Below are 12,390 nucleotides of genomic sequence, written 5' to 3'. Positions count from 1 at the left end.
AATTGTTTCTTTCAGGATGTACAATATGTGGTACACTGAACAACAGTGAGGAACTCCTTGCAAGAAGATGTGTGAGAAGGCAGGGGAGGTTTGAAAAGGGGAACACAGGCATGAGTGAGAGAAACCCCCAGTAAAAAGATGACACAGTGACAAAGTAAAAACCAGGAATGACTTTGTTATTCTCACCAGAACACAATGGCCCTTGATGGTCCAGTTTGATGGTCCACGGTGATAGAGTAATAAATAAACATGTTCAAGATGCGTCGCGAGGTAAATGACACCTCTGCAACAAATCATGACTTTAACGTCGCCCAGAACAGCCCTAAAGTGTACACAATTAAGCTTCTGCTTGACAATATTTACACTGACAACCTACGAGAGGTCTAGAGGTCACTCGCGATGCCTCTGTTCTATATGTGAAGAAATATGTGTTTACAGAGGCTGTCACGCTTTGAGGAATGGGTTCACATCTGAGACACATAAACACAGAGGCCCTATATATATTATAGGTCTGTGTGAAAAAAAACAACAAAACAAGTTCAGCCGTAGTCGTTCTCAGTTGCTGTAATTAGTATCTTAGACACATGTAAATAAATAGACAATATTTAGAATTTTGTGTTTGTTTATTTAAAGTTTGATTAACAAAATGATACAAACCCCTGAAATGACAAGCAAAAAAACTAAAACAATAATAACAATAATAAACAATGGGATTTCTTCGACTCAAAGCCAGTGAGATGAGAACTGAATATAAAGTTCTGCATGCTAATTCAAGAAGTGCATATCTTTACATGACCCATCGCAAATTAACACAACCCATGGCTGTGGTTAGTAACACCTTCACTGACCATCCAGTCCCTAGCTACCCCTCTACTGCCCTTCTTCAAACACAAACACAAGGGTAAGCCTCTAAGATCCTGGACCTAATAGCCCCGCTGGTGATTAAGTTATTTGGATCCCTGTATTTGTGTTCTGTCTCCTGAGAAACCCCTCTGTCTCCCAGCCCAGATCTGGGAGCCGTGCCACTAACCCGAGCCTGGGAACGCTGCAAGTAAGCAGTTACCAGGGAGTGGAGAGCAGGGGGAACTTCACATCGGCACCAAAATGAGGCTGAGGAGGAAAATGTGGGGTAGGGGGCAAAATAAAGTGGCATTTCACAATCGCAATCTCACTTGAATGGGTGGAAACACATCAACTGGTTCAAACTCAGACTATTAAAGCGCTGATGAGAAAAGTCTGTGAGAAAAAAACAGACTGCAAAGGTGCCCATGAACAACTCTTCAGTGGATGAATACAGGTGACGAGAGAAAAAACAAGAGTTGACAAGCCAACAGATCCCAGCATGCCTAACTGTCACACTGCTGTTGAGGAGTTTACTCTTTCCATTCAGCAACCAAAGGGTTACTCCAAGAGGAAGTGTGTGATGAACCATTAACCTTTCCAAATGGGAGTGGGGTTTAACAAGGTCAGGTGAAAACGTGTCCTTATTTTACTGTAGGTCATAAACACCTATAACTGAGGCATGTGTTCCACTGGTGAAAAATAAAAACTGTCAACCTGTGATGTTGAATTCTTTCTAAGAGCTATATTGTGCCGCAATTCACTTTTTTTGTGTACTCAACTTAACTGAAACTGCCACAAGGGCTGTCGGTTAAACCCGTAGGTGCAGAGCAAAAGCAAGAGAGCATGTTGTTCCAGTTTACTGATGTCTTGTGGCGGTTTTTGCATTGTGGTATTTAGCCGTCTGTTAGTGAAGAAACTTTTTTTTTTATGGCTGTAGCGATCACGAAATTCACACTTCCGTTAACATTACAGCAGGGTCTCGTTTGTAACAAAAAAGTGGAGTTTTATGTGATGTATTTACAGTAGTTTTCCTGCTGTTTAATATTGCACAAAAGCAGCTTTTACACATTATGACAAAAACAACCAGATGTGGAGACAAAAACATGAGCTTGAAGTCCAGGGAGCAGATTTTAAACACATCATATGGTCCATTCGCTGGGTGTATTCAATTAAGAACCTTGTATTAAACAACCACATACAATGTTGTTACACCCCTAGCATCTATCATAGCTTTCTCCCTGTATGAGTGTTGAATAATGAGGCAAAATAGTGAGTCAACAGAGAGGAATCCTGATGTCACATTTCAGAGAGCTGTAATGGTTTTAATCAAACTCCCTTGTAGCTATCCTGGAATTTTCTCAAGGTGTTTTTTAAATTTTTTTATTTAACTCATATGAGCACTTTAATTTAAAGACATAAAAGCCTCATCTTCTGCTTTGGAGAGAGGAGACCCCTTCCCAACCAGCATCACACAACGCTTTCCTGGGGTCCCCTCCTGTAAATCCCCCAATCCTACTAATGGGAGGATTTGTTGCAGCCTGCAATTCCAGGCTGGGCTGTTTTTTAGTCTAACCCCCCCCCACACACACACACACACACACACACACACACACACACACACACACAGAGCCAAATCCCCAGTTGTGTAGGAGCTCATTACATTACAGTGACCCAATCCCTGATAGCTGTTTACAGCTGTCACAAATGCTTCGCCCTGCACAACACCTGTCTGAAGCATGTAATCGTTAGCAGCCGTTTAACGCCCAGGCTTACTATAGCCCAAAATGCAGTACTGTAAAAAAAAAAATGAACAGTGACCCACACACACACACACACACACACACACACACACACACACACACACACACACACACACACACACACAGACATACAGTAGAAACAACATGCAGAAACACCTGGCAATAGCATGCCATCTTTAACATGCATTTTACACAACCCCCAGCCCACCATGTCCACCACTGTGCTGCAGCCAAACCACAGCGAGGTTATAAAGTGAACACAGCTGCAGCGGGTTCGAACACTCACACAGCATGACACAGATCAAGAGCTTCTCGGTGGGCCATGGAACCACTCTAAAGTCCATTTAAAGCAAGACTATGTAACTTGAAAGATTAAATGACACATTCTTTTTCTAACAAAGAAAAAGCCAAAACCATATGCATTAAAATGCATCCTTACTAACTTTAATACACTCAGGGATTTTGCTGCTACAACCTTACTTGTTCTGGTATGACCAGTAGCTTGTGGTGGCTAATGTTAACAACTGACTTTTCTCTACTTGTGCAAACGTTACACTACGTTTTACCATTTACCATTTACCATTATTACCATTACAAAAGTGTCACTTGTGACTGCAGTGGCCCTCATTTAAACTCACATAGTCTCAATTTAAAAAGGCCCAGTGTCTAATATTTTAGGAGGATTTATAGGCAGAAATGGAATACAATATTCATAGATACTTTTCTATCTTCTCCATAGATTTTCTTTAGTGTATAATCACCTGGAAACAAGAATCGTTGTGTTTTTGTTCCCTTAGAATGAGCTGTTTTTATCTACAGAGAAAGCGGGTCCTCTTCCATGTATTTCGCCATGTAGAACAGCCATGTTTCTACAGTAGCCTAGAACAAACAAACCAAACACTGGCTCTAGATAGGGCCTTTCATTTTTTGCGGCCACCTTAGTTTATCCAACACACTTTGAAGGTGAGCTGTATGCAGTTGACAGCAGACTTCACCACTAGATGCACACTAGTCCTTAAAATCATCAAGTAGCTGATATAAGCAATATAAATATTTTTTCCTACCTTCACTAAAACATCTTAAAATTAACTTCCACTATTCTCTCCTGAGTAATTAATGGAGGTCTCCACTCCAAAAACATTCTATTGTCCCCCTCACTATTAATATGTACAGCCCCTCCCCTTTAATCACTATTGTAAACTTTATTGACTTGAGAGGCGCGTTTGTTCTGGCCTCTGGGGTTTGGAATTCCTCAACATTGTTCACGAGGTCTGGCATGAAAAGTGCTTCTCCAGACTTGATTATGCCCATGATAATTGGAAAAGTTCCTCTCAGGCCCTTCTCGGGGGAAACTATTTTTACAGCCAGAGGTCAACCATTACCATTCATAAAACAACAACCACTTGTAAAAAATTTCAGTTGAGGTTAATCATTAAAAAAGCCTGATGGAAAACATCATTCATGTCAAAATAAATTGAGCACACTGGTAAAATAGAACATTGTGACATCAAGTTATGACTAATATTTGTTGCTTTTATGGTTAATGCACATGGGTAGTGCCACACAGTGATTATTCCTATAAGATGATAATAGCTGAAAATTTTATGAATTATCTGTGGTCGTCACAGTGTCACCACAGAAATTCATGCAGATGATTTAGGGGATATTCCACAAATGTGACACATATGGTTCTCCCGAATGAAAAAAAGCTACCCTTACGAACAATGGTGCATTTTTGCCATTTCACTGGCACATCTGAGCTAGATGGCAAATGGGAAAACACTGTGAAAGTCCAGCTCACAAAAAAAGAACAAAACAAACAGAAGAGAAGACGGAGTGAGAACATGCTTCTCAACTCACTAAAAAGGTCAAACAAGAGCAAGTCATGCTGGGGACCGAAGCCTGAAACAACACTACAGTTGAAAGCCTCTGTATCTGTCTGACTTTGTGATGAAGGCTGACTATTCAAACTAGCAGAAACAGCGTTGGCAGTTCAGTCAAGCAACAAAAAGAAGAGAATCAGAAACACCGGCCAGCAAACTAACCGCAGGTCTCAAAATAATATCAGGCTCTCCCACCCAAAATAAGACTAGCATGAACAAAAGATGTTGAGCTTTTACTGTGAGACCAGAAGCTTGTAACATAAACAAAACATACTATAATTGAATTTTTCTTTTTACTTTTAAATCTGTGGGGCAGTCCCTCCTGCACTTAATAGTGCCTTACACGATTCCCTGCAGCCCTGTCCTGTCCTCTGCTGTCATTATACAAAAAAGATACAAGTTTGTGAGGGAGAAATACTGAAGATCATGAGGCTGTGTGTTAACTGTGCGTGTTTGTGTGTGTGTCTTCTGTTCACTGCAGCTGTCCTGACATCACCCCTGAATGCAACACACGAAACAATCCACCCTCCGTCATCCACATGGAGAGTTCCTCGTATCACACCATTTGCACTGTCTGAACGTACGTTTGTCCAATAAACCCCCACAGGTACAAACAAAGCAGAGACCAATAATGATCATCTGTGGATTGTCTGTGATTCTATGAAAACCACAGATGTTCATGGGTTATTCTAACGTCCATTAACATCATTTTAAAAATGACTATCAAGCAGAGGCCCCTCTTCTTAAAGTAAAAGTGTAACAAATAAATCTATTCAGAAAAAAACACCATTTGCATGTTTAAAACTTGGCATCACCTTATTTGAGCTTGTTGCTGTATCTTTTTCTTACTCTTAATAAGTCAACAGGAAGTATCTTTCCATTAAAAAGTGAAAATCATTAAATTCGATGTCATAGAGTTTGGCCCCAAATAAAGAAATGTTTCATCATGTATTCACTTAAGAAGACAAGTGTCATTTATGTCTTTACAGACTGATTCATGCAGTGTAAAAACATGTCCTTCAGTGTGGAAAAAAACATTCACCATCATAAAAAAAAAAAAAAAAAAAAGGATAAACTTTTTACTTCAACACTTTATGTTCAGATTTTATGCAGAAATTAAAGTTAATGGCTTGTGAAATTAAAATAAATACTAAAAATAGAGTCGTATAAGAGAGTTTATGTTGGACAGGATCCAGTCCAAGCGTGAACATGGCACAACATCATAGTTACCTAATGGACAAGTGTATGCACGCCCATGCGGCTACTCATAAGCATGCAGCTGCATGCAAGTGCACGCAGGCAGGTCCTCACATGTCCATGCACACAAACACAACTCTTGAAGGAACTATTTAGTCCCGTGAAGAGGTCTCATCTAATAAATTGGTTGGACACATTCTTAGTTAGGCAGCAAATTAAAGTGTATGACTTTAAGAAGAACCTGGGAGTGAGAATTCCTACAGATTAGAGACAGAGAAATACAAAGGAGAGAGAAAGATATTCTTCCACTGAGAGTAGGCGAATCCCAGTGGTACTAATTAGATTCATGTGTGCTTCTAAAACACACAGGCATAGACAAAATTTTGTTTGCACAAACAGATGGCCATTTAGACCTAGACCTAATCCTATAGGGCTTGTGAACATGACACTACTTAACTTTGTGTATGTACCTGTATTTACTGACTTGACTTCTCAGCAAACAAACATGTAACCTAAGAAAAACACGAGTCCCCTCAAGACCAAGCTGGGTGTAATTAAGGCAAACTCAGCAACCTGAAAACATTCTGGGACTCCTGATCAAATCACATGTCATAGTGGTGTTTAACATATATAGAAAGATGTATAAATGGCAGCATTTATGTGTGTAATCAGCTATAATGACACACACAACAAGTAATCACATACAGTAGAAAGTTGGAGAGAGCAGACTGTAGGTTCTGTACACGACCAAAAGTAAATCAGCCTTGAAAATGGAGTAGCATTAGTGCCCACTGCACGCTACATCCATCCCAAATATGTCACTATTCAACTACAACCAATCAAGAATATTAAAACATTATTTTAATTACTACCAGTTTTATTTTTGCATTTAATCCCCTATGCAGTGTTTCATTATTTGGCATGACTGCCTATAAATAAGTGGACATTAGCCAATGACACACTGAACAAAAGCAGCAGCACTAATCTGTTCTCTTCCTCATCTACGGTCCTCTGTATTAATATCTCAGTTAATATCTTATATTTGCAGTTCAATAATGTGACAGATTGGAAGACATAAGTGATAAAGCACGTGGACAGGACTCACATCATCGTCTGACGAAGGGTTTCGAAGTGTGAGGGAGACAACTGGAGGAGCAGCGACAGGGACGGGCCTGTCCTGTCTGATTGTTGGCATGGTGACCACATTGCTGGTGACGGCCTGCGGTGCCTGGATCTGTAGCACCTGGGTTGGCTGAGACAGCACTATGGGACGTCCTGAGAAAGAGACAACACAGACATTTTCAAATTACAGGTCTCAGCTATACTATAATCATATTTTTACTGTATGATTATGAGTCAGTTTGTTCTTAGTTTTGTGTTTATGTTTTTAGCCCACATGTGTTATGTCATCAATGACAAAAACATTCAAGCTAATATTCTATAGAAGCTGGAAGAAGCATCAGTCGTCGTCGTCCCCCCCCAACCCCTAGTGACCTACATTAACCCCTTGTCTTTAACAGGACTCTCTGTGTTTAAAGTACAGGTGGAAAAGATGTTTACCATCTCGACCCCTGGTCTTAAACTTCCACATTCCAAACAGGGAGGTGTGTGAGTTTTATGTGCATGAACACACATAAATGTGCACGTGCGCCCGCATTCAAAATCGATTATGGCACGAAAGAAAGAAACCAGCAGAAAACTCAACAAAACACGATAATGTCCATGTTTATACGTGTCCTGTTAATGTAGGAGCCTCCCAGAGTGTGGCCCACCCTTCCCAGTAAGACTGTGCCGGGAACCATTCCTCATACTGACCCAGCAACCTTCACCTCCAATACTAAACAGCCTGTCAGTGCTAATCTAGTAGAAGTGTTAGCCAGTCCTGCTAATGAATGTGTGTGGTGCCAACGCTGTGTCTTGTGCCCAAACTCACCATCTGTAAGAAGAATTCATGAGGATGAAAGTCAAAAGAAATTAAAAAAGCCTTGGGAACACCTGTCAGACTATTTGTTCTTTGGAAATACATGTCCGCCTAGGTCAGACTCTATAAAATGTGAACTCATCAGTAAATATCTTCCGTTTTCTTTCTTCTACTGACCTGATGTACAGGGCTCACTCCTCAGCTGTGACTATTGCACAGATCTTAAACCAAGGACACTCATAACACTGAGCAGGCTTGACTTGACTTCCATCTGGGGTCCTAAACTTGGATGTCTTGGCCCTAGCCATCTGCCATCTTGGCTTTTACCGGGCAGACAGGAAAGCCAAGCTCAAATTCAAGTCAAGAGAGGTCAGATACTCCACCCACTTGGGTCCCAGGCAATGACATAAGTATTTACATTGGCCTAGGTGCTGCTGATGTAACACCTAGAGATGACCAGATCGGTAAACCAGGCAGACTAAACCACAAAAACAACACAATACTGACTCTAATGCATGAAACCCACAAAATCACACAGCAGCGCATAAATAGTGTTTGGGTATGTGTGGGTTATAAACAAAGTTCATTGATTGTATATTCATGAGGGCTGATTCCCAGTGTTGTTTTATTCCTCAAATGTAACCCAAATTTGGACCATATTTTAATACAAAAAGGAAACATGTAGTATTCTAACATCTCATTTACTTATCATTATTAGCCCATCAAGCAGAGTAACATGGGACACTGAGGACTGAAAATCACCTGGTGAGAAAAAACTAAGGTTAAAGCACCATCTGCTGGCCAAGACACCACAATTAAATTATTGTCTAAGCAAGAAAAACAACCAAATTCATCAGAAACGACAAGCAATACAAATATCATGTCATCTCTAAATGAAAATTAATAACATTAAGAACAACACACCGCTTGCTAAGAACAACACGCTGCTTGCTTATATACCCAGTGCACTGCTCTGATGCAATGTAGTGTGATCTGAGGAAATGTGTCTCAATGTGTTGCAGTGGGAGCTCTGACCTGGAGGGGGAGCTGGTTGAATGTTGACCGGAGCTGCTTTGACCACAGGCAGCGCAGTGGTCTGCAGGGGCTGGATGATGATTGTCTTGGCCTGCAGGGGAGCTGCCGCATGAGCCAAGGGCACAGCTGTAATCAGCGGTTTGGGTTGGATGGAAACCTTCGGGCCGATCTGAATGGGCCTCTTGATTGGCTGAGCTTGTTTGACTGTATGTGGAAGGAGATGGGGGTAGGAGTGAGATAACAAAACAGGTTTTATGTGAGTACAAGGAAAGGCTGACTTTATAGTTATTTACAGTAACAGGGTATTTTTTAAGAAGCTAGTTTTTCCTTCTACAAATCTTGTTTTCTTTTTTAATGAGAGACCACTTCTATATTTCTTTGTTCGGTTGATCATATTCAAGAATTCTGCAAAGCCAGAGTGTGGTACAAAATTTCCCCTGGTTTTTGGACAAAGCGTACAAATATAGATGACAGCTGAATGAGCAGATGTGCCCATGGTGGAGGATGCCTCACCTCGTGTGGTCTGACTGGTCCTCTTTGGAGCTTTCTTAGCTGGAGGAAAGATTGCAGAAAAACCGCTGGAGTCTGAGCAGACTGAAACAGGAGAGAGCTGCGACTGCGGAGACAGGGCCTCATCCTGGATGGGGAAGCAGAGAAGACTTGTGTCTACAAGATACTGGACCTCTTTTTTAATGGACATCTGAAATGTAGTAAACTCCTGCAAGACTTGAATCATTTTGATTTCTGCTACTCAACACTGACTCAGTCTGGTATAGTCATCCAAACAGGCTACTTATGAGACCATTATGTGGGAGTAACTTTAGGATCATGATGCTTGCCTGCAGTTGTATCAGTTATCAACAAACCACAAGACGAGAACACTGTCTAATGAAATATGATTGTAGTCCTGTTTAGCAAGAGTAAAAATGTCAACTCTATATATTACAGTCCATGTACAGTAATTGCTGTGCAGTGAGATGCATCAGATAAAAGATGAATCAAGTGTCCTTGTCAATATTGTCCAAGACTGTAGCAGAAAAATGTGTCCTTGAATTCAGTCAGGGTGATTCAGTTATCAGTCAAACGTGTGCAGACGGCGTCGGGGCCAGACAAAGATGTAACCCATGTCCTTGTTTTGACATACTGCGAAAACATCTGTCTGCTAAATTATGCTAATGTGGCTGAAGTTGTCAGCACCTTTTATTTAACGAGGGGGCGGGGCACAACTCAGACTAGCAGCAAATTATTAGTGTGACAAGGTGTTTAAGGCTTTTGTTAATAAGTGTCTCAAGTGTGCATGTGTGCGTCGCTATCCAAAAGCAAAGAGCAGCTGTCAATGTCTGGACACCATCTGGATGGGAAAATGCACACCAACAGGGGCGCGTATGCAAATTCTCACAACAAATAAGAAAGGTAAAAATTTGCATTGGAAATACGAGTCGACTGTCGAAAACTGAGAAGGACAAAGAGTTGAAAACAGTAACTTACTTGTAAGGAGTATGGGGACAGGGCTTCCACAGAAGAAGGAGAGGGGACAGAGCTCAGAGTGTGGGCCGGTGACAGAGAGTCCAGGCTCATCTCGCCATCTGGATACACAAGGACAAAGACACAGAAAAATGTGTCATATATGACGGGCTTATCAGCAGCAGATAGATGTGGTTTACTATCCCTGTGCATTCCCACGCACAAACTCAACACTAACACCCTCTCTTTATCCTTTATTCATTAACATTACCTAATTAATAAGTTATATTTATATTTTTGGTCATAATTTCCCTAATTTCTTTAAGAAATATAGTACCACAAGTAACCATCATGAATAAGATAACAACAGAAAATAATAAGTAAGTAACCTTATTGTTAATTTCATTTCCTTGACAGTGGGTCAGTAGTGGTATATTACACTTAAAGCTGCATGCAGCACAACAACAACAACTGTATACATGACAATATTCTGTCAATACAATGCAAAAGCACATCAGATGGGTTAGAGCATATAAATATTAAACAGATGGACATCAGACTCTTTCTTTAGTAAAGCTCAGCTTATGTCATGTTAAAATGTAATAACCATGTTTACACAGACATCAACACGTGTTTCTGTACCTGTACAGGAGCTGTTTGTGTCCACTCCATTCCACAGCGGTATGTCGATATCAAAGTCCAGGTCTGGACCCTCACTGGCCTGAGAAACCAAACACATATATTTTAAACAATGAAGCTCATCGGAATGCAGATTGGAAACAATAAGGCAATAATGTCTGGTCAACAGTTCAAGTAATGTGCACATGCATATTTTTTTATTACATTTCTGCTGTGTCAAACACAGTGGGACACTGGGCGGAGAACTGCAAGTGTGCAAGAGGCAGTCAATAAAACTCTTGTAAAAAATCTTGCTGTTGCTTATAGTATGCCTGACACCTACACAATGCTGCTGTCTCTGTATCACATGTCCTTACATAAAATGCTGTGTTACCCATGTTAGCTATTGATGCAGCTGCATCTCTGCACCACAGGCAAATGTCTAGTTTTTCACAATTTTGCATACTTTTCACATAAGACTTTCACTTCCAGTCAATAATTCTCCTTTGCATATTGAGAGGATGAGTAACTCACATAGCCAGCATTCTCCAGGGCCTCAAGTAGCGCATCTGCATCTCCCAGGTTGTCTAGCTCATCAAACAGGCTAATATCTGTGTGACAACAAGTATACCGCACAAAACATCAGGTCAAACTGCTTTTAGACCATTATTGCACAGTTTAAGTCTAACCACCAATCATACCTTTGAATATGAAACAAAAATCCACTTTCATATACATTTTCAACAACATGAACATGAAATAAAATATAATAGCACGCAAACAAAGTGTTGTAACTGAAGCACAAGAGAGAATAACAACATTAAAGGTTAACATAACTTATTCCCATATTGGTGCATTATTTTTATTATCATCGTCATTCTTCTTGTTTACTAAATGTGTACATGTTTGTTATTTTTCCAAGGTAAAAAATCCGGTCAGATTACATTTTTGATTAATTCATTAATTATTACAAATATAAGCATTTAAGGGTGGAAAAATAAAATTTGACAGCTTGCAGCTTCTTCCAAAACAAGAGCAGCAAACTCTCTTTCCAGCAGTTATATTCACCATAAAGTGATCAATGAGTGTGTAGAGCATTCATGTGTCTGTATTAGACAAGTGTGTGTACATTGTGTGTGCAGTCATATTGCTGCTTATTATTTACATTACATCCACACTCAGCAGGTTACATCATCCACAGCCAGCTCATGCTAACTGGATGCTAGTTAGCAGCGTATGGAAACAGTACAGTACCACATCAGACCTCAGACGTATTTACATATATTTCTGAAACGGCAACTTTGTCACAAATTGCATTTTAAGGACCACCTTCACGAGTTATATCTGTTACCCTAACAAGTGTTTAAGTTAGCGACCTCTGCCTCCCTGTGTCAGACTTTCTAGAAAGTGTAGCTTACCCCACTCTCCTCCGTGGTCGATGGAGATGATGCCTGCCTCAGTGTCCATCGCAGGATATTGTTGGTGATTTTCGAAGTCTAACGTTAAGTCGGATGACATCCTCCGTTGAATTCATTAGTAGATTGTCTCAAACGAGCTGCGATCAAGCGATGGCTCATAGGACTGTTCTTCCTCAAGCTGTATGGTAGGAAACTTCCCGTTGACGCGTAAATACACGTCTGACTTTACCGAAAGTCTACGGGTGCCGCAG

General features: G+C 40.6%; 1 protein-coding gene across 1 annotated transcript in view; it reads right to left on the bottom strand.

Annotated features, from left to right (window-relative positions):
• atf6 (activating transcription factor 6) overlaps window positions 1-12,374 on the bottom strand; it is a 32,665-nt gene extending 20,291 nt beyond the window's left edge. The window contains exons 1-7 of the mRNA XM_051377895.1: window positions 12,140-12,374; window positions 11,256-11,332; window positions 10,746-10,824; window positions 10,128-10,225; window positions 9,153-9,276; window positions 8,640-8,843; window positions 6,789-6,958 (exon numbers count right to left, since the gene is read on the bottom strand). Coding sequence (XP_051233855.1) covers window positions 6,789-6,958; window positions 8,640-8,843; window positions 9,153-9,276; window positions 10,128-10,225; window positions 10,746-10,824; window positions 11,256-11,332; window positions 12,140-12,239 — 852 coding nt within the window. The 5' untranslated portion in view covers window positions 12,240-12,374. The remainder of the gene's footprint in view (window positions 1-6,788; window positions 6,959-8,639; window positions 8,844-9,152; window positions 9,277-10,127; window positions 10,226-10,745; window positions 10,825-11,255; window positions 11,333-12,139) is intronic.
• Window positions 12,375-12,390: the final 16 nt, after the last annotated feature.

This window comes from Dicentrarchus labrax, unplaced genomic scaffold, assembly GCF_905237075.1.
Source record: "Dicentrarchus labrax unplaced genomic scaffold, dlabrax2021, whole genome shotgun sequence".
Taxonomy (NCBI): Eukaryota; Metazoa; Chordata; class Actinopteri; family Moronidae; genus Dicentrarchus; species Dicentrarchus labrax.
This window is presented reverse-complemented; position numbering and strand designations above follow the sequence as displayed.